This window comes from Xenopus laevis, chromosome 1S, assembly GCF_017654675.1.
Source record: "Xenopus laevis strain J_2021 chromosome 1S, Xenopus_laevis_v10.1, whole genome shotgun sequence".
Classification (NCBI taxonomy): domain Eukaryota; kingdom Metazoa; phylum Chordata; class Amphibia; order Anura; family Pipidae; genus Xenopus; species Xenopus laevis.
In genome coordinates this window covers 84,431,703-84,458,935 of record NC_054372.1, presented here as the reverse complement: position 1 = coordinate 84,458,935, position 27,233 = coordinate 84,431,703, and the positions used below count along the sequence as shown (strand labels likewise).

Sequence of the window (27,233 nt, the reverse complement as noted above, 5' to 3'; positions counted from 1 at the left end):
ATGAGGCATTTGCATTATAATTACAGAGCAACTTGCTACACCTAAATAGCAATAAAGTTCTACTGGTCATGTGTTTTACATAATAATGTACAATCGAAAAGGGGTCTTTATTAGTGATGGGCGAATCTGAAAATTCACATTGAAGTCAATGGGCGTCAAAATAGTTTTGCTATGCGACAATTTTTGACACAATCCACAATTTTTATACATGCGACTATTTTGTCCAAATGCATTAAAGTCAATGGGCATCCAAATCATTTTGACTTGCCAATTTTGATGCGCAATAGGATATATTGTTGCACCAGATTGTTCGGTGGCAAATTGACGCCGCAGTTTCACAAAAACATTCACCACGAATTTTTGCCTGCCTAATTTATTCGCCCATCACTAGTCATTATTAAAAATATGATATATTCTGATAGCAAGTGAGATTTTTTAAATCTAGAGAGCATGTTTAAATATTGTCATATGTTGTTATAACTTACATTATGAATTCTTTCCAGCCTGCCATACAATCAGTATTTTGGTGGCGTTTCTGCATTGAGCATGAAGCAATTTCTCAAAATCAATGGATTTCCAAATAATTATTGGGGTTGGGGTGGAGAAGATGATGATATCTACAACCGGTAAGAAAACATCAATTGTACAAAACCAGTGTGAAACTGTTTCCATATAGTGGGCCAGTTATTTATTATATTACATATTTCAGCACCAATCTATAATATAATATAATAATTATGTCATCTAGGGAGGTTAATGGAGCTCTTAGACGAGGGCCATAAAAATCTCTTGGAGGGCCATGGCCTCCAGTTAGACAGCCCTTCACAAATCAATTAGGCACATGGTACACTGATGTTTCTCTGGCCTATCCTATTAATGAAATTAATGAAATTCTGTACAGATCAACACACCTGTCCCCCTGACATTTGTAAATGAATGTAAAGTAATGAAGTGTGTTTATGGACACTTCTATCCTGTGGCAGACATATGGCATGTTTAACTTATAACGCTCTATCATTTGAAGTAGAGTAGGCCTTACTCCCCTTAACTAGCCACTGACTGGACCACAGTTTCCATATGGTCTTCTGGTCATATTTTATGTACTATTTTAACAGCAGCATTTAACAAACACTATTTTTTTTTCACTAAAATACAGAGTATAAGAGTACATTTTGTCCATTACATGGATACGCATTGGCTCACTAGAAACATGGGCATAAGGTAGATGTAATGTAAATTGTTAATTTAGATTCAATTCCTCACTCTTTTGGGGTGGTTTTCAAAGAATAACTAAAGCAGGAAAGCATGCCATGCATCTGGGTCAAAAACAAACACATTTCCAACTGGTATTTGTTCTGATTCAGTTCATAGAAAAAGTTCAAGACATATTTTCTTTGAGCTCCAAAGCGCTTCTTCCATTTACAAAAATTTGGAAAACTCATAAAACTTTGCCTCCTGGGACTACTCCCAAACCTTTGGGGGTGAAAGACATGAATATTCGTATAGACTGCTTCCATAGAGTTGTCGCAGCTAGATTCTGCAGGCCTCGAGATGTACTTTGCTGCCAACACCACTACATCAAAAAAAGAAGAAATCCTTAAGAAGGTCAGATAGGCAGGGCAAGGACTAGGAATAAGATTGAACTGTTTCAAGACATGGCATACTCGACAATCCTGCAGCAGCACCTTCTGAAAGGCCTGATGGAGACCCTAAAAGCACGCAAGATAGTCTACAAGTAGGCTCACCCCTGGCATCACCTCTGTGAACAGTCCAATATCAGAAGATTCTGTACAGCCCTTTATATTTCACCTCCGGATGTTACAGATTGGTCTAACTACCTGTATGGCACCAGTCCACCAGTTGCTTCAGAAGGATGACCAACCCACAATGATCTCGAGGATATGCTCTCATGCCCACAGGTTTTCCACTACCACAGTGGTTAGACCTGAACGAAGTTCAGCTATTTAGCCAAATTGGGACTGAACTGGTTTGTCAGGTTTTGAGTTTAGGTACCGTTTTTCGTTAATACGTCACCTATGTTACCCCATGGAAGGCATCTTAATGATGCATGCAGGTTTGATATTTTTTTTAATCTTGGTTATTGACTAGTCATAAATTATACTTTACTGATCACCGATTAATATCTGCCTTGACCAGTTACAGTATATACCATCGCTATCTCTGGATAATGAAGATGTAGCTGAGATGCATCTCATGGAACTGACAATATATTAAGTGTCTGGCAGTCCCTTATAGAGACCAATATGACTAGTTGTTTATATACTGTTAGATATTGTTAGTTCTTATACTGTATAAATGGGGTTCTTGCTGCATTATGCCTTAGTATGTGTCATAGATGGTTAGCGAGGCAGCACGTACAGGGTAAGGTATAAAGGATGGCATTGTAACACAATCTATTGTCACATAAACTAGGGCCTTGCTATACACCAATGGTACTGATGGTCTGTCATAGACCCCATACAAATCAAGTGCCATCACAATACTGTAGCTACCTATTTTAAGATTCCTTCCCCCGTGTCTGAGCTAAACCACAAGAAGCCAATGCTGTAACAAAAGGTACACCAGAACTCTACTCTCTTAGGTTCGCTACTCAACACCCACCTCCCCCTAGCTCCCACACTCACTTTTTGAACTATCCATATGAGGCGATTGCTACTACCCTTCATTGGAAAGAGTGTGATAACCATAATTTTCCTGAAAGGGGATTTAATCAGCCTGTCCCACCCTCTTAACCCCTACCTCCTGCCCTCCTCTCCCCCTACCCCATTTGTCACAAAACAATATGTCAACACTTGGTAACCCAATACCCAACACAAAAAGTACACCCATAAGAGTACTTAGTCTAAATGTATACAGGTTAAATTTCCCTCAAAAAAAGGATTTTCTTTCATCAGAATTGATGGCCGGCATAAAGCTCAAGTTGCTTTTGTACAAGAGACACACTTTAAAATCACTAACATCCTGAAATGGTACTATCCTGTCACCCTCAGCAGAGCAAAACCAAAAGGGCGGCCATACTGTTTGGAAGGAATTTCCATTTTAAGGTCCTCTTTACCAAAATGGATTTAAAGGGTTGTTCACCTTCCAAACACTTTTTTCAATTCAGTTGTTTTTAGATTGTTCCCCAGAAATAAAGACTTTTTTCAATTACTTTCCATTATTTATTTTTTAAGTTTTTTCCAAAATTTAAGTTTAAAGTTGAATGTTCGTGTCTCTGGTGTTTGAGTCTGGCAGCTCAGTAATTCAGGTGCAGACTCTGAACTGTTAAAAATTTGCAACATTGAGTTGATACATTTCTCAGCAGCATCTCTGGAGTAATAGCAACTATTGTATCAATTCTAACAGCTGCCTGTAATGAAACCCAGGGATTCTGCTCAGCAGGGACAAAGATAAGAAATGGATCAACTCAATGTATTAATTTAGAACAGTTTACAGGATCGGCGACCCCCCTCCCCCCAGAGCTGATTCAGAAGGAGAGAAATGTCACTTTACACTTCAATATTAGAAAAACTGTCACACATAGAAATTAGAAATTCATTGGAAAAAGTCGTTATTTCTGGTGATCTATCTGAAACCAACTAGTTGTTTGAAGGTGAACAACCCCTTTAAGCAGACCTTGGGGCAGATTCACTAAAGGGCGAAGTGGCTTTTCGCCAGCGTTGCCAATTCACTAGCAGGCGCCAATCTGCTAGCAAAGTGAACCGTCGCTAGCATTCAGTCGCACTGTGGATTTTACTGAACATTACCTCTTTTGCCAGAGTTGAATTTGCCGCCTCAGACCAGGTGAAGTGCTTAAAACAAGCTAGATCTTCCTCAATCTTCTGTCACTTACATCATATCATGTGTGCCGAAAATGCATTAAAGTTCAAAAAATGCTGGCGTCTTTTTCTTTTTTTAAGCGGGATTGCCGGCAAAAGTCCTAACAAACTTTTTTTGGATAACTGTTTTTTCCAGACATTTCCTAACATATGGCACATTCATTGAACAGTGGGCTCATTATATAAATTCTCTTGTCTTTATTAAGGTTCCCTGGACATGTGTAATAAAAAGTGGTAACTTCAAGCATTTCCACCAACATTTATAATACAGACCTACATACAATTATAAATTACCCGCCGTATGCAAATTGACCTAAGTGCAAGATCACTAGTGATTTTCGCTAGGCACAAACGAACGCTAGAGCATCTTTGCTATGAAATGCTTGCACTACCGAAGTAACGCTAGCGAAAAGTTGACAGCGTTCGGTGCCCAGTGTGCAACTTCGCATATTAGTGAATTAGCGTAATGGTGACAATTGCTGGCGACAATTCGACCGTAAGTGAATCTGCCTACATACAGTATGTTTTCATTAAAGGGATTCTGTCATGATTTTTACGATGTATTTTTTATTTCTAAATTATACTGTTTACACTGCAAATATTTCACTCTGCAATATAACATTTAATTCCTGAACCAGAAAGTGTAGTTTTTTTTAAGTTGTAATATTGGTGTGTAGGCAGCCATCTCAGGTCATTATGCCTGGTCATGTGCTTTGAGAAAGAGTCAGCACTTTAGGATGGAACTGCTTTCTGGCAGGCTGTGGTTTCTCCTACTTAAAGGGATACTGTCATGGGGAAACAATTTTTTTTTCAAAATGAATCAGTTAATAGTGCTGATCCAGCAGAATTCTGCACTGAAATCCATTTCTCAAAAGAGCAAACAGATTTTTTTATATTCAATTTTGAAATTTGACATGGGGCTAGACATATTTTCAATTTCCCAGCTGACCCAAGTCATGTGACTTGTGCTTTGATAAACTTCAATCACTCTTTACTGCTGTACTGCAAGTTGGAGCTATATCACCCCCCTCCCTTTCCACCCTAAGCAGCCTAACAAAAGAACAATTGGGAAGGTAACCAGATAACAGCTCCCTAACACAAGATAACAGCTGCCTGGTAGATCTAAGTACAACACTCAATAGTAAAAACCCATGTCCCACTGAGACACATTCAGTTACATTGAGAAGGAAGAACAGCAGCCTGGCAAAAAGCATTTCTCTCCTAAAGTGCAGGCACAAGTCACATGACCAGGGGCAGCTGGGAAATTGACAAAATGTCTAGCCCCATGTCAGATTTCAAAATTGAATATAAAAAAATCTGTTTGCTCTTTTGAGAAATGGATTTCAGTGCAGAATTCTGCTGGAGTAGCACTATTAACTGATGCGTTTTGAAAAAAACATGTTTTCCGTTGACAAGATCCCTTTAATGTAACTGAATGTGACGCAGTGGGACCTGGCTTTTTCTATTGAGTGCTCATCTTAGATCTACCAGGCAGCTATTATCTTGTGTTAGCTGCTATCTCGTTACCTTCCCATTGTTCTGTTGTTAGGTTACTGTGTGGGGGAAGGGAGGGGGATGATATCACTCCAACTTGCAGTACAGCAGTAAAGAGTGACTGAAGTTTCCCAGCTGCCCCAAGTCATGTGACTTGTGCTCTGATAAACTGACAATATGTCTAGCCCCATGTCAGATTTAAAAATTAAATATAAAAAAATCGGTTTGCTCTCTTGAGAAATGGATTTCAGTGTAGAATTATGCTGGAGCAGCACTATTAACTGATGCGTTTTGAAAAAAACATTTTTTCCCATGACAGTATCCCTTTAAATTATTACCTTTGTGGCATTATATTTGCCAAGCGAAAGCCAAGATGTGGAATCCAATCGGATACTAGAGGTTTTACAAGAAAGGCATGCTTGTACTTGGTCGTGATTTCAAACGTAAGATTACACATACTGTATATTACACCAATTGCAACTCGTAGATGTTTGGAGGCTACGGAGAGGGATTACACATTTTATTCTGCTTGACACACTCTGTATACTAGAATTGATTATATATTTGTATTGCAACATCACTTTGGCATTGTAGATAATGTTGAAATTCACATGGGCTCATGGGTGTAAATTTACTAAGTGGTGAAAATTTGCCAGCAACGGCTTCAAAGCCATTGCAACACTTCGCCAGGAGAAAATTTGCTCAGACAACGCTAATTTACTAGAATGCAACGTTGCATCCAGAGCGCTGAACGCTGGTGAATTATCGCTAGCGTTACTTCGCCAATGCGAGCAAATCAAAGATGCGCTAGCGTTCAACTCAGCCTATCGCAACTTCGTTGGAGTCTTCGCTCAGGCTATTTGCATACGGCTCCAAATGTAAAGTTGAATAGATGTATATGTTCCAGCAAATACATTACACTGCACAAGTACAGGGAACCTTAATAAAGAAAATAGATGTTATAATGCCCTACACATGAGCCCACTGTATAGTTAATGTTCCAAAAAATTTCTTAAGGACTTTTGCAGGCTATCACTCTGAAAAAAGGAAAAGACGCCAGCGTTTTTTGGACTTAGAAACTTTTTCCACTAAAAAAAATTTGATATAAGTAACAGAAGAATGAACACTTCGCCCGGTCTGAGCTGGTGAAGGCAAGTTTGGCGAAAGAGGTAACGTTCAGTAAAATCCGCATCTTATTGAATTTGCGAAGTAACGTCAATTTTCCCCTGGTGATAGAGTGTGAATCACCGCTAGTGTCTATCTCCTTTGCTAGCGAAGTGACGTCTGTGGCCATTAGTAAATCTGCGAAGTCCCTGAAAACATTAGTCACTTCGCCCTTTAGTAAATCTGCCCCATGGACTGACCACCTGACTTGTCTCTTGGAAGCAACCTGGGGAGACAAAATCTCTGGAGATTAAATTAATATTTTTTGAAAAGATACAACCACCCTTACAGAGATTAAACAACCCGTGACAAATTATTTTAAAGATGTCAGTGATGACCCTGTAATTGTGTGGGATTCTGAATCAAGTTGGTGCAAGCTAGAAACACATCCATAAAACCCATTATAATGCTCCAACAGACCAGATCTGAACTGTAGAGATGTTATGTAAACAACAACCCCTTAGCTGAGCTCACACAGCGACTAACTGGGCTAAGGAAAGACCTGACACATTTTCATGGCTTCTATGTAGAGAATGTGGTTTCCAGAATGAGACATCGTTACTATGAAAACGGAGCAAATTACTGGCCCGACTCCTGCGTTCACAGGTCACTAAAATTCAGATCCATGTCCTTAGGTAGAGATTCTGGGAAAAGATAATCCATAGCACACAAATTGCAAAAGAATTTCATAAATACTACTAGAGATGTCGCGAACTGTTCGCCGGCGAACTTGTTCGCGCGAACATCGGGTGTTCGCGCTCGCCGGAAGTTCGCGAACGTCGCGCGACGTTCGCCATTTTGGGTTCGCCATTGTTGGCGCTTTTTTTTGCCCTCTCACCCCAGACCAGCAGGTACATGGCAGCCAATCAGGAAGCTCTCCCCTGGACCACTCCCCTTCCCTATAAAAACCGAAGCCCTGCAGCGTTTTTTCACTCTGCCTGTGTGTGCTGAAGAGATAGTGTAGGGAGAGAGCTGCTGCCTGTTAGTGATTTCAGGGACAGTTGAAAGTTTGCTGGCTAGTAATCGTTTTGATACTGCTCTGTTATTGGAGGGACAGAAGTCTGCAGGGGTTTGAGGGACATTTAAGCTTAGGTAGCTTTGCTGGCTAGTAATCTACCTTCTACTGCAGTGCTCTGTATGTAGCTGCAGTGGGCAGCTGTCCTGCTTCTGATCTCATCTGCTGACTGCTGCAATAACAGTAGTCCTTGTAAGGACTGCTTTTATTTATTTTTTTGTTGTTTTACTACTACTACTACTACTACTACTACTACTACTACTACTATAAGAGCCCAGTGCTATTAGTCTAGCAGTGTTGGGGAGTGGGACTGGTGTGCTAATCTGCTGCTCCTAGTAGTTCAGCAGCACCAACTTTAATTTTTTTTTTTTAATATTCATTTTTTTTTATTTTACTTTTTTTATTTTACTACCGCTGTAGTAGTGTATAAGTTGACCTTTTAGGCATTATTTGCCCTGTAGGCATTATTTGCACACTGTTTTCTTCAACCCGCCATCGAGCTGTGTGACCTTGTTCACATTCTGTCTAAATATCCATAATATTACCGTCTCCAGAAAAAACACCGGAGTCACTTTTTTCAAGCAGCCATAATATATTTTACGTAATCCGTATCCACCGCTGTAGTAGTGTATACGTTGGCCTTGTAGGCATTATTTGCACACTGTTTTCTTCAACCCGCCATCGAGCTGTGTGACCTTGTTCCCATTCTGTCTAAATATCCATAATATTACCGTCTCCAGAAAAAACACCGGAGTCACTTTTTTCAAGCAGCATTCATATATTTTACGTAATCCGTATCCACCGCTGTAGTAGTGTATACGTTGGCCTTGTAGGCATTATTTGCACACTGTTTTCTTCAACCCGCCATCGAGCTGTGTGACCTTGTTCACATTCTGTCTAAATATCCATAATATTACCGTCTCCAGAAAAAACACCGGAGTCACTTTTTTCAAGCAGCATTCATATATTTTACGTAATCCGTATCCACCGCTGTAGTAGTGTATACGTTGGCCTTGTAGGCATTATTTGCACACTGTTTTCTTCAACCCGCCATCAAGCTGTGTGACCTTGTTCCCATTCTGTCTAAATATCCATAATATTACCGTCTCCAGAAAAAACACCGGAGTCACTTTTTTCAAGCAGCCATAATATATTTTACGTAATGGCGAAAAATGACTATTTTCAGCATTTATATGGCATATTTTTTCTGGCAACTGTGCTTCAGTGGCTGCGTCCAAAAAAACTGGGCAAACAATGCCTACAAGGTCAACGTATGGCAGTTGTTTAAAGAGAACAGTAGATTACTAGCCAGCAAAGCTACCTAAGCTAAAATGTCCCTCAAATCCCTGCAGACTTCTGTCCCTCCAATACAGAGCAGTATCAAGCAGATTACTAGCCAGCAAACTTACTATCATCTGTCCCTGAAATCACTAACAGCTCTCCCCCTACACTATCTCTTCCAAGCACACACAGGCAGATTTTTCAGATACATTTTTGCCCTTGATCCCCCTCTGGCATGCCACTGTCCAGGTCGTTGCACCCTTTAAACAACTTTAAAATCATTTTTCTGGCCAGAAATGTCTTTTCTAGATGTTAAAGTTCGCCTTCCCATTGAAGTCTATGGGGTTCGCGAACCGTTCGCGAACCGCTCGCGTTTTTGCGCAAGTTCGCGAATATGTTCGCGAACTTTTTTTCCGACGTTCGCTACATCCCTAAATACTACTCAGACCCCTACCAGTTGGGGAACCCAACTGTCGTGGATGGCTTACCCAAGGAAGAAGACTTGGCAAAATTCTTAGACTCAATACCCTCGCCCTGGTTATCTGCAGAGCAAAGCCAGGCACTAGAGGCTGACATTTCTACTGAATAAGTTTCTAATGTAATGGATTCTACTCCCAATGGCAAAAGGACGGAACCTGATGGGTTCACACTTATGTACTACAAGGAATGTGCAGACACTCTGATCCCTCGCCTAACTAAAGCATTTAATTCAAGACCTATTGCAATGCTCACAGCAATCCCTCAAAGCTCACATCTCCCTTTTGCTCAAAGCCAATAAAAACCCAGAGGACCCTGGTAGGTATCACCCCATTTCCCTGATTAATGTAGATATTAAAATTTTAGCTAAAATTGTAGTCACAAGAATACATGATTCCGTCAACCTTAATAGGCTTGGAGCAAGTGTGGTTTGTCCCAGGAAGGGAAGCACGGGACAACAAATCCCTCTCATGCTACTCTCAACAGACACTGAGAAAATATTTAATAGGGTGAACTTGCCGTATTTGTTTGTGTGCTTGACCAAATATGGCTTTGGAATGCCACTGGATAAAATTTCTTTATGAAGGTCCAGCAGCACACAGAGTAAATGGCATTTTACTAGATTACATATACATTCCCTCTCCCCCACACTTTTCAAACTAGTCTAGGAACCCCAGACATCTCAAGGCACAAGTACTACAAACTAGCGGCAGATGCAGAGGATTTACTTTTCTTCTTAACTAACCCTTGATTTCCATACTAAATTTCTTCTACCAAAGACTTCTTGAGACATTTGGTAAGATGAGCAGCTTTAAAATCAACTATACCAAATATCTGGCTTTGAACATATCAAAACCATCTCACACGGTACAAAGTCTCTCCCAAAGATTTCCATATACATGGGCCAACAGACACATTATTTATCGAGGTATTCTTATCATGAAGGACTATGGTGATAGGAAATTGGAAAAGAACCTGACATACTCGGCCAAACATCCAATATCTAGGCTAGGGAGAATCAACTTAGTATAAATGACTGTGATGCCGCATTATCTGTTCCAATGCCCCCCACTGCCATTCTCTAAAACAGTGGTCCCCAACCAGTAGCTCGCGAGCAACATGTTGCTCACCAACCCTGTGGATGTTGCTCCCAGTGGCCTCAAAGCAGGTGATTATATTTGAATTCCTGGCTTGGAGGCAAGTTTTGGTTTCATAAAAACCAGGTGTACTTCCAAGCAGAGCCTCCTGTAGGCTACCAGTACATATAGAGGCTACCAAACAGTGAACACTGCCCTTGTTTGACATCCCCATGGACTTTTTCATGCTTGTGTTGCTCTCCAACTCTTTTACATTTAAATGTGGCTCACGAGTAAAAAAGGTTGGGGACCCCTGCTCTAAAACATGCCTGAAGTCATTTAAATCAGCCATTATCAAGTTTGTATGGAATGGCTATCTCACAAGAATTAAGACAGCTATAATGTATAGAAGTAAGATGTTACCACAGAACAGCAATATGAAACATAATTATAGCCTGGTCTCATAATTTAGATGATAAAGCTTGGATTGAAATCGACAGCAATCTACATGCACTCATCTTATCCACTTGCCAAGGGTTGATAAGCTACACCGTAGAATTGACCACATTTCTGACCCACTACTTAACCATACAGTGCTGTCGAACTTCTGTGGTACAGAGGGCTGGAAGTTTTCTAGTCTACGTGGTGGACGGCCAATAATGGAAGCCAATGTTGACCACTACCCCTTCTAAATCACACCCATTTAAACCATACCCATGTTATCTCAAGAACTTTTAAGACCATGTCCACATTAATGTTGGTAACACACAAAAAAACCCAAATGGTTGGTGCTCACTGTGGATAACACAGCACCCCCCCCAGCACATGATTAAACACCTTAGGGGCCTCTAACAACAATTTCCAAATGCTAACAAGCCCCTAGAACAAACCCTACCAGGCTCAGGTCCCACATGGTACAGAGTAGGGCAGGTAGAGTATAGCACACACAGGAAGCATAGGGCAAGCAGAATGTGGCACACACAGGGAGCATAGGGCAAGCACAGTATGTCACACCAAGGGAACATGGGGCAAGCAGAGTAAGGCACACACAGGGAGCATAGGGCAGGCAGAGTATGGCACACACAGGGGCAGTGTCTGACTGGCCCACCGGAATACCAGGAAAACTGCCGGTGGGCCCAAGTGTCAGTGGGCCCTCATGCTGCTAAACATTTAGCAGGAGAACAAAGAGGCTAAATAGATTGAATAATAGATTATAGTATGTAAAGAAAAGAGACTAGGAGAATATTTGTTGAGTGAGGAGAGGAAGAATAAAAGTACTGAGAGTAGACCCCTGGTCTAAGGTTTTTGGGTGGGCCACTGCACAGGGAGCATAGGGCAGCCATGGCACACATGAGGAGCATTGGGCAAGCAGAGTATGGCACACACACAGAGCATAGGGTAGGCAGAGAAAGGACACACACGGAGCATAGAACAGGCAGAGTATGGCACACAAGGAGAATAGGGAAGGCAGATTATGACACATGCAATGAGCATAGGGCAGGCAGAGTATGGCACACACAGAGCAGAGGTGTGAACAATGTGGGCACTTTCAGTCTGGGTCTGAGGTGTGTACAGTAAAGAGCTTTACGGGTATGAGCAATAGAGGTGTTACAGGTGTGAACAATGCAGGGGGGATTACAGGTGTGATCCCAGTTTTCCCATTTGCCCTCTGGCGGAATGAGTTTAAAGAATGGCTAGTAGACGGACATCATCAGTATATCCATATTCTTGACAATGTCAAATAGCTAGCCTAGATAATATTAAGACGAGCCAGACCACTTAATAAAATCTTTGAATTCAAATACCATCAGGTCAAACACTTTTGCACCTACTTGGGAGGCAGTATTTCCCTGGGGATGGACTTAACATTGTTTGAGGTGCTATGCAACAATTCACCACCTAATACAACAACAGTATTATATAAACTCCAAGCCCCGCCCCCCCAGTGATAGGAAGAAATAGATTTTTTATTAAATCCTGGGGAAAAGACTTGATTTTAGATTTCTCAGAGAATGGTCTGGAGAAAGGTATAAATGCTCTTCTCTGCAGCTGTTTTAAGAAGCTGAATAAGAAACACCTATCCAGGTGGTATTAAAACACATCAGAAATTGAAACAAATATACCGTAATGTCAGTAATGTTTGTTGGAGAGAAAAACTGAGGATGAAACACGTCTTCACATTTTCAGGGAGTGCGCTCAGCTTATGCCATACTGGGAGCATGTAATATGATCATGCTCACAAATATTGAGACGTGATATACCCTAATACTCCTGCCTATTCCTTGAGGAACTATCAGCCCAGACTGAGAAACAGAGGAAATACTTCAGGCACCTGGTTACATTGGTTTTTATTTAAAGACATATATAAGCAAACTATAGCATGGTAATTTCACACACTTATAAGGGCAAGGGCTACAGGGATATATATTATGTGATCTCTATATATCTCACATATTGAATTGTATTTGATACAATTTGGCTGACGCAATGTTTAGGCCGTGTACTGTTTTACTGCAATTCTGTACAGTGTAGTAAAACAAATGTCAAATTTGGCTACTGTGTGACCCCTTTTCCTTTTCTCTTCTGTACCCCTTCCAACAGTTAGTTTTATGGAGTTTCAAAAGTATTTTACAATTTCATAGAAATTTAAAATTTTACAATTTCATAGAATATGATGTTCTTATATTAATTATCATTTTTTATTCCTTCAATTTTGGTGCATTAGCTATTATTGTTAGTATTGTTTCTATATAAATATTTTAGGGGTTATACAAAGGGTCCTTTAGGTGAAGCCTGTCTGGTATCTATGCTGACAGTGTGATCCAGAACTCATGAAATACCTGTTGGATTCAGCATCAGGATGCAATAACCAACCAAATTCCCCCCAGAAAATTTTTTTAATAAAACATTAAACAGAAGTAGGCAAGGCTAAGAAAAAAATGTGGCATACCATTAGATCAGATTCTTTACCTGGTGGTTCCCGTCCACACAATGCAGAGCGTAATGCTTTAATATCAATCTGGTGGGCCTCCCAGCTTGAACCTTCTTTGAGTGACATGTTAGCGGCACTCTTGAAAAGAGATACAGGAGACATTAAACACACAAAAATATATAAGGGAAGACGAGGGATCTAGGAAAGCATTCAAATTAAAAATTGAACTGGTACATGCTAGGGATGCATCAAATCCAAATTCGGTCTGGGCCAGGATTCTGCCTTTTTCAGCAGGTTTCAGATTCGCCCCCAAATGGGTTCAGTATCCCTATTGGGCAATAGTAGATGAACTAAAGCACATTATGCTTTAGTGTATGAGATTTTCTTTTGTACCAAAGAATATCTACAAAAGTGGTGGTGCATGGTTTACATTGGCCTGACAGGCTCTGGACACCACCTGAAAGATCATTGAGTTGGTTTAATGAAATAAAACACCTTCTCAGTCAGTATTGGAGTATTCCTTTCAGTACAATTTAAAGATCCCAATGGGACTCAACAGGTGTCCTCTTTTGCTGTGGTTGTGAAGTCACTAGTCCCACCAGACTATTAGGTAAAAATTTTATTTTATTTTATTAATTGGGCTCCAGATTTTGTCTCCAATATTGGCTTATATGCCTACAGCATCATTATCTTCACAACCCCAAAATCATCTCTACCTTCTTTTTTAATATTGTTGGAAATATCAGAAATATACCACAAAATTATCTAAAAAACTGGACTGGATGATCTAGCCCTCTAAAGTCACCCTGTAATAACATATTACCTTTGTTTGTTTTTTTAAATATTTTTGTAGAATTGCATCAAGAGATATGTATATATCGCGTCCAGATACTCTTACTGGAAGATGCCGGATGATTCGTCATAACAAAGATAACAAAAATGACCCAAATCCACAAAGGTATAAATAAATTCTTTATACAGAGTTTAGACAGCTCTCATCTTCTTTCCCTAGATTATAATGCTGTGCTAGTCCATATTAGTCATAGGTAAAAGTTCCATTTGATATACTGTTAAATAATGTTTGAGACAAAATCTTATAAAGCATTTGTAACTATGATTTGCAGTAACCTGAAATCAATTAAAAGTTAAAAGCAGTGAGGGGGGAAAAGTGAACTAACAAAGTACTACTAGCTATTATCCATGCCAAATATGTAGTGAGCCTTAGATTTTGACATCAGTACCTCTAAATTAGTAATATTAAGTGGGGTTTATGTATACTAAGGGACAATGTCTATAATCAGCTTGTCATTGCTAGTTAAAGTTTCTAATACTGGAATTAACCATAACTATATTCTGGGATAGTAATATATTGTACATAACTCTTTCATGTTTTTATTTTAGTGCACATTTTTTTTGTTGTTAAAGCTGTCCTATATATACATTTGACAGGGGTTACGCCAAAAGGGGTTGCTAATTTCTAATATAAAAAATAATCCAAGTGTGATGGCGTTGTGGTGGGTTTGCACCTGAAGTTGAGTGGATATTTGTGTGTTTGCAGATATTGGGGAAAAAATGTCTGACGCTCCCAATATCTTAAAGCTGAAAGGAGATGTAACCTGAAAAATATTTTTTTTGGTTTTGCCTTTTGGCCCCAGAGTTTTAAAGGACTTAGCCTTTTTAGGGCTAAGTCATTTCACCGTTGAAGCACTTATTTGCTTTTTGCACATGAGAAACTCATTGGGCTTCAATAAAAAAAAAATCTAAGTGTAAATAACAGGTGCAGATGCCCTTCATATTGTGCAAAATGTTTTTTTTTGCAGTGTAAAAGAGGAGAGTTTGTCAGCTATTTGCTTAACATTGTTGACATTTTTCTGTAGAACTCAAAATCCTTAAATATTTATTTAGTTTTTGCTGAAATGATAAAGATGTAAATGTTTCAGTATGTAACCCTGTAGGCATAAGGAACCACAACGCATAAGTCTACTTTATCTAAGGACCATAAGCCCTTCTGAACTGAAATTCTGGATGTAGGTGGAAGTAGACACTGAAGATCAGGCAAAAACTACTACTGGTCTAATTAAGTCTAGCAACCATTCAGCAAAAATGTACTGGTTACATGTTAAAAACCAAAACCAACCTGGGCAAACTTTCTGGCTTTTATTATATACAAGTAAGGTTTCCACAGGCTTATCATACAATAAAGGTAATAGTCAGGGCAGGAGTCAGCATTAGGGCCACCATCGGGGGAGGCAGGGGGGGGCTGTGGGTTTTGGGTTTTAGGAGGACCTGACTGTGTTGCATTTAGTCAGTCCCCTGCTGTCAATAAGCAGCGAATCAGACGGGGAGGGTGGGAGCTTAGTGTCTACATTGTCTGTCCCTTATACAGCTTCTGTACTCTTTGTAAAGCCGCATGGGGATTGGATAAGCTGGAAGGGAAGTTCAGTCTTCACCTTCTAGCATCTAGACTCCATGTGACTTTTCTGGGACTTAAATTTCTGTGACAGAAAAAATCAGTACAGAAAGCTGTGCAGGCAAGAAGGTGCAGGCATTTGAGCTCCCTACAGCTTGTTGACAGCAGGGAAGCCAATCCAACAATAAGTTCTTTAGGAAAAAACCTTTGTAATCAAGAGTGCACCTCATACAGTATGTTAAATAGACTTAGCACCCCTTTGAAAGCAACAAAACATATAGACTTAAAGCATTTCCCATTACTGTTCATATTAGCTTAAAATCACCCATTCAAATCTAGGCCCATATATTTCATGGTGTTAACACCTATTCCACATACTTTTATGATTTTTTATTGCTATAGTTATAACTGCCAGTTTGTGCAATAAGGAGTGAATATTGGCACAAAAATACATATTGTTTTCATGCCGAAATCTGCTCTGTTATGTACTCTGACTGACGCAGTGCCTGACACGGTGCAGGACACGACGGAGCATATGGGAGTGCGTGCATCTGCATTAGATCGCCAATAAAAATTGTGGTCACACAAGGGATAGTTTTCAATGCAATGCAAATTTCAAGTGCAAAAAAGGCTGCAATTGAGCATGCCCTTTGTATATAGCTACCTGTATTAGGCGGCTCTTCATCCAAGAGGGGTGGTTAGCCCCAGGCATCTGGCTCAAGGACCCACCACCACCACTCCCAAGCCAATACTTACTTACATTGCTGTCAATTAGGCCGCGTATCTAGAGGAAAAAATTAAAGATGGCCTTTCATTCCACAATGGAATACATGGCAATCTTTATTCTTGTGTTCTGGTGGTTGGCAGGTGGCAGGGCACAGAAGAGTCGGGCCCACTGGGATTTTTCCTTAAGCAAAAGACCCAGGGTATGGCAAATGACCCATACAGTAATGCTGCTATAGACCAGCATTGTACTTTGCAGTTTTATTATACGAATGCAAATACAAAACATTGGTGAGCAAGTTTATTGGCTAATAAGCTATCACTTTCTTCACATTTAACAGGCAGTGGAAATTTGTATTTATTTCCTATTATAAAACTCAATGAATCCTCTTTTTGAAAGACAAAATTTTCTTTACCCTGTAAGACACGGTTTTCTGATAAATACACAAGGATTTAAATTACATTATGTGAAGTTGTAGTATTTGGTTATATTATTCTTTTTCTTGATTTGCAGGTTTGACTTGCTTGCACACACAAGACAGACTATGAATTCCGATGGGATAAACTCGCTTTCTTATAAGGTTGTCAGTACAAAAAAGTTTCCACTGTACACGTATATTACAGTAGATATTGGTTTACCGCCAAGTTAATCCCTATTAATTTATAATAAAATTAGCTTTATATTGTAGTACAAGGATTTTAAGGAACAAAACTGCAGTGCAAGCATAGCTGGAAGAGCCAATGTATTACTAATATGTTCTGTTTAAATAACTCAAAATACCTTTTCAAAAACATGCAGTATTTGCACATACAAATGGGTATGTATATCATCTTATTTCCAATGTGCCCACAGCACTTTTTGGCCTACTATGCTTAGGTACTAAATGTAAACTTTTACTAAGCTCCATTGGGAAACCAATACAGTGCAGTTACTGTTACTTGCCTTAGCATACAGTTTTGTGATACTGGCTTTACCATGCCTTTAGCATTTGATTCAAATGTGATTTCTGTTATTACCTTTTTAAATGAGAAAGAAGAATGTTTATGCTTAGAAATATATATTATTTAAAAATGATGCATTATTTGTCCAGAGGTGAAGGGACATGTACAGTGGTGTGAAAAACTATTTGCCCCCTTCCTGATTTCTTATTCTTTTGCATGTTTGTCACACTTAAATGTTTCTGCTCATCAAAAACCGTTAACTATTAGTCAAAGATAACATAATTGAACACAAAATGCAGTTTTTAAATGAAGGTTTACGTTATTAAGGGAGAAAAAAAACTCCAAATCTACATGGGCCTGTGTGAAAAAGTGATTGCCCACCTTGTTAAAAAATAACTTAACTGTGGTTTATCACACCTGAGTTCAATTTCAAAGGTTATAAACCATTTCTAAAGCTTTGGGACTCCAGCGAACCACAGTGAGAGCCATTATCCACAAATGGCAAAAACATGGAACAGTGGTGAACCTTCCCAGGAGTGGCCGGCCGACCAAAATTACCCCAAGAGTGCAGAGAAAACTCATCCGAGAGGCCACAAAAGACCCCAGGACAACATCTAAAGAACTGCAGGCCTCACTTGCCTCAATTAAGGTCAGTGTTCACGACTCCACCATAAGAAAGAGACTGGGCAAAAACGGGCTGCATGGCAGATTTCCAAGGCGCAAACCACTTTTAAGCAAAAAGAACATTAAGGCTCGTCTCAATTTTGCTAAAAAACATCTCAATGATTGCCAAGACTTGTGGACCGACGAGACAAAAGTTGAACTTTTTGGAAGGTGCGCGTCCCGTTACATCTGGCGTAAAAGTAACACAGCATTTCAGAAAAAGAACATCATACCAACGGTAAAATATGGTGGTGGTAGTGTGATGGTCTGGGGTTGTTTTGCTGCTTCAGGACCTGGAAGACTTGCTGTGATAGATGGAACCATGAATTCTACTGTCTACCAAAAAATCCTGAAGGAGAATGTCCGGCCATCTGTTCGTCAACTCAAGCTGAAGCGATCTTGGGTGCTGCAGCAGGACAATGACCCAAAACACACCAGCAAATCCACCTCTGAATGGCTGAAGAAAAACAAAATGAAGACTTTGGAGTGGCCTAGTCAAAGTCCTGACCTGAATCCTATTGAGATGTTGTGGCATGACCTTAAAAAGGCGGTTCATGCTAGAAAACCCTCAAATAAAGCTGAATTACAACAATTCTGCAAAGATGAGTGGGCCAGAATTCCTCCAGAGCGCTGTAAAAGACTCGTTGCAAGTTATCGCAAACGCTTGATTGCAGTTATTGCTGCTAAGGGTGGCCCAACCAGTTATTAGGTTCAGGGGGCAATTACTTTTTCACACAGGTTTGGATTTCTTTTCTCCATAAATAATAAAAACCCTCATTTAAAAACTGAATTTTGTGTTTACTTGTGTTATCTTTGACTAATAGTTAAATGTGTTTGATGATCAGAAACATTTTGTGTGACAAACATGCAAAAGAATAAGAAATCAGGAAGGGGGCAAATAGTTTTCCACACCACTGTATATTGTAATGAATGGTTCCATGTCTATGAACAATGATGCATCTAGTATTTCATTTTTTTAGCAATACACTGTAGGTATATGGATGTAGTCAGACCAATCCAGAGACCTAATGCAGGGTCAATATTATTTTGTTTTGTAAATCTGGTGAGAGCAACCCAGCCACAATAGGGTTAAAAGGTGTTCAGGTAAACAGTTAATTGGATCCACCCGAGGTGCACACGTGGATCAAGCTCCCCTTTGGGGTATGTACTTACAAACAAATGTTCAGCAAGAATATCATATGACATTTGTTTTGTGCTTTGTGGTTCTCCTCTTAGTCTAGAGGAGTGAACCTATAGATTCTATAGAGGATCATGGGACTTGTAGTATAATGGATCAAGTAGAGGACTATAGAGGGACTTGTACTGCAAGACGATTGGCACCCTTTAAATTGGGAACTGATGAAGTGGACAGGAGAGACTGTGAAACGCATAGGAAAACACCAATGGCACTCAGAATCTCACTCACGAGGAGCCCAGACTTTAACCTTAGAATGTGATGCGTTCTTGATGCTGAACTGTGTAGTAATGAATGAACCACTGAGCACAAAACAAATGTGATATGATCCAATTAACTTTTTACCTGAACATGTTTTAGCCCTATTGTGGCTGGGTTGCTCTCACCAGATTTACAATTCAAAACAATATTTCCCTATGTGCACTTCCTTCTCTCTTCTCTTTTAGATATTTTTTAATGCTGACCAACTTTGTGTGAGGGTTGTAATCATGCAAGCAGCGGGGATACTTAGATACACTGTGTATTGTACAAATGTATATGGATGAAATGACAATAAACTCACTCTTGACTCTTGAAGTGGCACAGTATTGATAAAAGCTTCTCCAAGTGCTTTAAATTACCCAATTTTCAGAGAAACAGCAGTTTTCATTGTTGTGTTCAAATGTGTAGATCGAAATATTTTCTGTTGGCATCTGGAAAATATATTTTGTGTGTGTGTTTTAGTTTATTTGTTAATTTGTTGTTATTTGCTATCTTTAATCCTTTCCCTGCCAGCCGTTTTGTCCTAGATGCGAACATCTACTGCCAAGCAGTTTTTAGATATTTTGCACTCTTTCACTTTAAGGGCCTTTCCTGGGGTGGTCTTTTAGTTTACCCAGGAAAACAATATATTGTTTTTTTCAGGACAACCTGATCTTTCAAAATATGCAAGAATTTTGGTGTAATTCTACTTCTGTAAAAAAAATATAGGCTTCTAAGTGTCTAATAAAACGAAAAAAATCATGCTTCACAAAGAACAATCACATATATCAGAAACATCATTTATTTTATGTACGAGAACGCAGCCGATTTGGAAAGGTCTATGTCTCCTGAAGGCGGCAATACCAAATATATATAGTTTTATGGAGATTTCTCACTTGTATAGCTCAAAATCTACAAGCAGTACACTACCAAATTTCCAAAGCACCGTTCCCCAAACAGCATACTTCTGATTTCAAGGCCAAACATTCCATTAACAGTAGGTTTACCCTAGAAAACTACCCATTATTAGAAAGAACAGATTCTGGTGAATCAAAAATGGGTAAATATATCTTTGTACTCCAAACTACCAAGTTGCAATTGTTTCCTAAAGTTATAATGTTTTATAGAAATTGGTGAATTTTTTGAAAAATGACCTCAAAGCTTCCACTCTACAGCATCATATCTCCCACACATCATTAGGTATCAATGTACAAAACCTAAAGCCTGGGGTCCACTGAACAGTTTGATGCCCAATATGTATAGGTTTACCTAAGCATGTGGCATATAGGGGCCCTAAAATGTAGACACCTCATTTGAGCTATCAGTTCTGTAATTCCAGATACTGCAAAATCAACACATTTACATAGTTTGGGGGGGTGGCAAAGTTAGAAAAAAGTACGTTCACCCCAGAAAACCATATGGTTTCGGAAAGTACACATTCCCCCGAATCCAAATTGTATGCATGTCTTTCTTCTCCAAAGCACCAAGCTGCAAAACATTCCTAAGTTTGGCAATTTTAGGGACATTTTCAAAAATCCTCTCAAAACTTCCACCCTGCCGCGTCATATGTCCACTATTGAGTATCAAGATAAATCACCCCAAATATGAAAGCCTGGGGTCCTCTGAACAGTTTGATGCCCAATATGTATAGGTGTACCTAAGCACATGGCATATAGGGGCCCCAAAATGAAGACCCGACATGGGGTCTGCAAAATCAACACATTTACATCGTTTTGGGGGGCAGCAAAGGTAAAAAACGTTCACCACAGAATACCATATATTTTCGGAAAGTACACATTCCTCCAAATCCAAATTGGGTATGCATATCTTTCTACTCCAAAGCATCAAGCTGCAAAACTTTCCTAAGTTTGGCAATTTTAGGGTCATTTTCGAAAAAATGTTGCAGGTTGAAAGTTTTGAGGTGATTTTAGAAAATGGCACCAAAATTGCCAAATTTAGGAAGGGTTTACGGCTTAGTACTTTGGAGTAGAAAGACATGCATACCCAATTTGGATTCGGGGGAATGTGTACTTTCCGAAATGGACATCAAACTGTTCAGAGGACCCTAAGATTTGATATTTGGGGTGATTTATCTTGATACCTAAAAGTATGTGGGAAATACAATGCTACAGGGTGGAAATTTTGAGGTGATTTTTGGAAATGTCACCAAAATCACCAAATTTATGAATGGTTTGCGGCTTGGTACTTTGGAGTACAAAGACATGCATATCCAATTTAGATTCAGGTACTGCAAAATCAACACATTTACATCGTTTTGGTGGGGGGCAAAAGTAAGAAAAAGTAAGTTCACCCCAGAAAACCATATACAGTGGTGTGAAAAACTATTTGCCCCCTTCCTGATTTCTTATTCTTTTGCATGTTTGTCACACTTAAATGTTTCTGCTCATCAAAAACCGTTAACTATTAGTCAAAGATAACATAATAGAACACAAAATGCAGTTTTTAAATGAAGGTTTACGTTATTAAGGGAGAAAAAAAACTCCAAATCTACATGGGCCTGTGTGAAAAAGTGATTGCCCCCTTGTTAAAAAATAACTTAACTGTGGTTTATCACACCTGAGTTCAATTTCAAAGGTTATAAAGCCATTTCTAAAGCTTTGGGACTCCAGTGAACCACAGTGAGAGCCATTATCCACAAATGGAAAAAACATGGAACAGTGGTGAACCTTCCCAGGAGTGGCCGGCCGACCAAAATGACCCCAAGAGCGCAGAGACAACTCATCCGAGAGGCCACAAAAGACCCCAGGACAACATCTAAAGAACTGCAGGCCTCACTTGCCTCAATTAAGGTCAGTGTTCACGACTCCACCATAAGAAAGAGACTGGGCAAAAACGGCCTGCATGGCAGATTTCCAAGGCGCAAACCACTTTTAAGCAAAAAGAACATTAAGGCTCGTCTCAATTTTGCTAAAAAACATCTCAATGATTGCCAAGACTTTTGGGAAAATACCTTGTGGACCGACGAGACAAAAGTTGAACTTTATGGAAGGTGCGCGTCCCGTTACATCTGGCGTAAAAGTAACACAGCATTTCAGAAAAAGAACATCATACCAACAGTAAAATATGGTGGTGGTAGTGTGATGGTCTGGGGTTGTATTGCTGCTTCAGGACCTGGAAGACTTGCTGTGATAGATGGAACCATGAATTCTACTGTCTACCAAAAAATCCTGAAGGAGAATGTCCGGCCATCTGTTCGTCAACTCAAGCTGAAGCGATCTTGGGTGCTGCAGCAGGACAATGACCCAAAACACACCAGCAAATCCACCTCTGAATGGCTGAAGAAAAACAAAATGAAGACTTTGGAGTGGCCTAGTCAAAGTCCTGACCTGAATCCTATTGAGATGTTGTGGCATGACCTTAAAAAGGCGGTTCATGCTAGAAAACCCTCAAATAAAGCTGAATTACAACAATTCTGCAAAGATGAGTGGGCCAAAATTCCTCCAGAGCGCTGTAAAAGACTCGTTGCAAGTTATCGCAAACGCTTGATTGCAGTTATTGCTGCTAAGGGTGGCCCAACCAGTTATTAGGTTCAGGGGGCAATTACTTTTTCACACAGGTTTGGATTTCTTTTCTCCCTAAATAATAAAAACCCATTTAAAACACTCATTTAAAAACTGCATTTTGTGTTTACTTGTGTTATCTTTGACTAATAGTTAAATGTGTTTGATGATCAGAAACATTTTGTGTGACAAACATGTAAAAGAATAAGAAATCAGGAAGGGGGCAAATAGTTTTTCACACCACTGTATTTTCGGAAAGTACATATACGTACGTGGCATATAGGGGCCCCAAAAGGAAGACCCCCATTTGGTCTGTCATTTCAGATACTGCAAAATCAACACATTTACATAGTTTTGGGGGGCAGCAAAGGTAGAAAAAAGTAAGTTCATCCCAGAAAACCATATATTTTCAGAAAGTACACATTCCCCTGAATCCAAATTTGGTATGCATGTCTTTCTACTCCAAAGTACCAAGCCGCAAACCATTCCTAAATTTGGTGATTTTGGTGAATTTTCCAAAAATCACCTCAAAATTTCCACCCTGCAGCATCGTATTTCCCACATACTTTTAGGTATCAAGATAAATCACCCCAAATATGAAAGCCTAGGGTCCTCTGAACAGTTTGATGCCCAATATGTATAGGTGTACCCAAACTGAAAATCGCCTAGAATTGTTGTAGTTTGCCACATTTATCGCACACAATCTTTTACGTACAAAGAAAAATCACCCTAAATATGGACGATAGAGGTCTACTGAATAGTTTGATGCCCAATATGCAAAGATTTAACAAAGTATGTGGCGTGTACGGACCCCAAATGAAAAACATGCATATGAATTTTCACACTAGCCAACTAAGCTGCAGAAAAGAGAGCCCCAACTGTGCGTTATGTGCCATAAGACCCCCAAACTGTAAAAAGACCCCCAGAAAACGATATATTTTTGGAAAGCATATATTCTGGCAAATCAAACTAAGTAAAATAAATCTTTCTATACCAAAGCACCAAACAGCAAAACTATACTAAAGATACATAAGGAACAATAATGCAGGGATAAAATTGCAATAAAACCACAAAAACAGCGTAAATCAATGAAATAACAAAATACTTCTGACAGCGTAATTATTGGCCGAAATCGATTATCCAATAGTCAAGCTGTCAAAATAACATGTTTTTAGGCAAAAACCTGTTAAACCCAGGCAAGGTGCATATATAGATACATTCAACAGCTAATTCCATTAATGGAGGTGTCCACATGTTCTCTGAGTTACAATATATACACACCAATATGGGACTTAGCCTCCAAATGCAATCCTAATAATATTAGGTAACAAATAGCCATGCAATACTAATGTCAGATGTGACGGCACACATTTATCCTCCTTATATGAACACTCACCTACGGATTCATTTGGACTGAGGCTCTGTGCACAGCAATATAATATATTACAACAGTGAACAATCTGGCGGTTTCATCTAACAGAATACAAATTGCATACAGTTCCCTATATCCAATTGCATCTAATAGTGTTAGATAAGTGGGGTAGAGGGATCCCTATCCCCAAGGCAGCGCTGCTTTATTTAAAATGTTTTTAACAAATATGGCATGGTGGAGAATAAATATTGCCTTTTAACTAAATTTTCATTGCATGGCTATTTGTTACCTAATATTATGAGGCTAAGTCCCATATTGGTGTGTATATAATGTTTTTAGGCAAAACAAACAGTACAATGAATAAGTAAAAAAAACAAAAAAACACCTGTTTGTGAGTTTTTGTGTATACATATTTGTGCACTTCTTCCCTCCTGACTCTCTGCAGAGGCGGCAAAAGCCGCCGATGCAGAGAGAAAGGCTCAGCTGCAGCCTGAGCCCTGAACCGCCAGCACATACGCCGTACGTGCTTGGCGGTTAAAGGGTTAATAAATAGTTTGTATTGTTTTTTTAAATTTGTTCTTGTCCTTCCCTTTTTTGCTGGAAGACTATTTTATGTAAATACTGTAATTTCTGGAACAAAGTACTTCCTAATATTCAAGTGGTGCAACAAGCCATTAATGGATGCCAAAGCAAAAGAAAATTTTCTGTTTTTCATACTTATAATAATTTTCTCATGGTTAACCACACTCACACCCACATCATGTGAAAAAACTCAGGGCTCACTCATTCGAGTGAACCACATTCCTTATGATGCCATACAACTAACCTCATATTTCCAGGGCATGCAGGATTTAATTCATGCTCTGCATGCCCTGGAATACCGAGATTCGCTGCACACAATAATGGACAATTTCAACTGGGCCCCTTATACTGCACACTGCATACTTAGCAGTGGCGATCCTAGATCCTAGAGGGGGGCGGGCCCTGGTGCATGACGCACAGCCGGGCCCCGCCCCCATCCGTACGGCTGCATTTGCCGGCATGTTCAGCGGTGAACGGACTGCCGGGGGGGCCCTGGGGGGGTGCGGGCCCTGGCCCGCTCGCACCCCCTGCTCCCCCGGTAGTTCCGCCACTGATACTTAGACACCCCTTTGCAACTCCGCAGTTATTGGGTCTCTCTGTATTGTTATGCATCTAACTGTATACTAGTCTTTCTCTACCAAACTGTGTTCTCTTAAAGGAGAAGGAAAGTCTTCTTCCATTTGGGGATGCCAAATGTTAGGCACCCCCAAGTGATTGTATATACTTACCTATACGTACTCCTATCAGGAGAAAACTGCACCGGCCCGGGGTTCTTCCAGCGAGCACCACTAAGCGATCCTCTTTTGCTTCTTCTTTCTTCAAATTTTCCGGGGCAGATGCTTTTCGCTCCGGAGGAGGATCGCTTTGTGATGCTTGCTGAACAACCCCAGGCCGGTGCAGTTTTCTGCTGATAGGAGCACCGGTCCGGGGTTTCAGTTAAGTGTATACAATCACTTAGGGGTGCCTAACACTTTGCACACCCAAGTGGTAGAAGACTTTCCTTCTCCTTTAAAGGAGAACTAAACATAAATGAATATGGTTAAAAATATTTTAGATACTGAACTTCTTGCCAATTGTTATTGTCAATACCAGCAATGATCCAGGACTTGTCACAGGTTTTACCATCTTGTAAAGTGTCTGTGACACGTACTTGCTCAGTTTCATTAAACTGGTAGCAATGAAGCGGATGAGCCCACAGCCACCCAATACCGAGCAATGGATTCAACTAGAGAATAGCAAGCTCCCAGTTATAAAACTAACTTACCTTGCCAGACAATGTCCCCAAAAATTCGACAAAGTGTGGGATTTCATATATTAACTCCTGATGTTCACCCTATACAGTATAATGTTGAACCACTCTGTGCTTTTGACCCATGTTTCTCCATTACATGACATACTGTAATGTGAAGATGTGTAATCTCTGCTCCACAGTCAGACCAATGTCTGTTTCTGTTTAATGTGTTGTGTTGTGAAAGTACACAAATAAAGCCTTTAAAAAAAACCAAAAATATTCCAGTTCAAAGATAATTGCTACTTGTAATGTTGTTCCATCCATTCCTGTGATGTTAAATGTTCAGTGTAATATGCATTAGAAGCTTAGCACTGGGTGGAGTAATGAGAAAGGTTATGGACACAGGAAGGGGAAGTGAAGGGGGAGGAGCAAACAGTGTGGAGAGAGCAGCCAGGAATAAAGCGGACTTCTACCCTGCAGTCTGGCATCTTTGTGTGCATTCTTCCAGTTCCACAACACCCAGCACTGGGATATCACAACTGGCGACGAGGATTCATATCATCTGCAGGTATCACAGTAAAACAACTCACAATTCACAGTACTATCAGCATTCCAGCACACAGCATGGCCAGCCTGCCTAACTTTCCCTGTTTTGATGTGCACCAGTCTCAAGCAAACCTAGGGACACTCCGGAATAAGTGGCTAAAGCGCTTTGAAATATTTCTCCAAGCCATGAACATTACTGACAATACCAGAAAGAAAGCAATGTTATTACATTATGCAGGGGAGCAGGTATATGATATCTTTATAACTCTGCCTGGCACAGGAGGTGACAGTGACTATGATTTATGCAAAACAGCCCTAACAAACTACTTTTCTCCGCATAAAAATACAGTTTTTGAGACTTTCAAGTTTAGACAGTCAAAACAGTCACCAAATGAAAGCACTGATGAGTATCATGTGAGATTAAGACATCTTGCTGTCTCGTGTGAATTTGCAGATGTGGACAAGGAAATTCGCATGCAGTTTATACAGGGGTGCACATCAACTAAACTGAGACGACAGGCACTCAGAGA

The 27,233-nt window shown here is 39.9% G+C and overlaps 1 protein-coding gene across 1 annotated transcript in view; it reads left to right on the top strand.

Moving 5' to 3' along the window:
- The window catches only part of b4galt1.2.S (UDP-Gal:betaGlcNAc beta 1,4- galactosyltransferase, polypeptide 1, gene 2 S homeolog), a 52,157-nt gene extending 34,568 nt beyond the window's left edge, over positions 1-17,589 (top strand). The window contains exons 5-7 of the mRNA XM_018243541.2: positions 504-626; positions 14,132-14,236; positions 16,926-17,589. Of these exons, the coding sequence (XP_018099030.1) occupies positions 504-626; positions 14,132-14,236; positions 16,926-17,061 (364 nt within the window). The 3' untranslated portion in view covers positions 17,062-17,589. The remainder of the gene's footprint in view (positions 1-503; positions 627-14,131; positions 14,237-16,925) is intronic.
- The last annotated feature ends 9,644 nt before the right edge of the window (positions 17,590-27,233 follow it).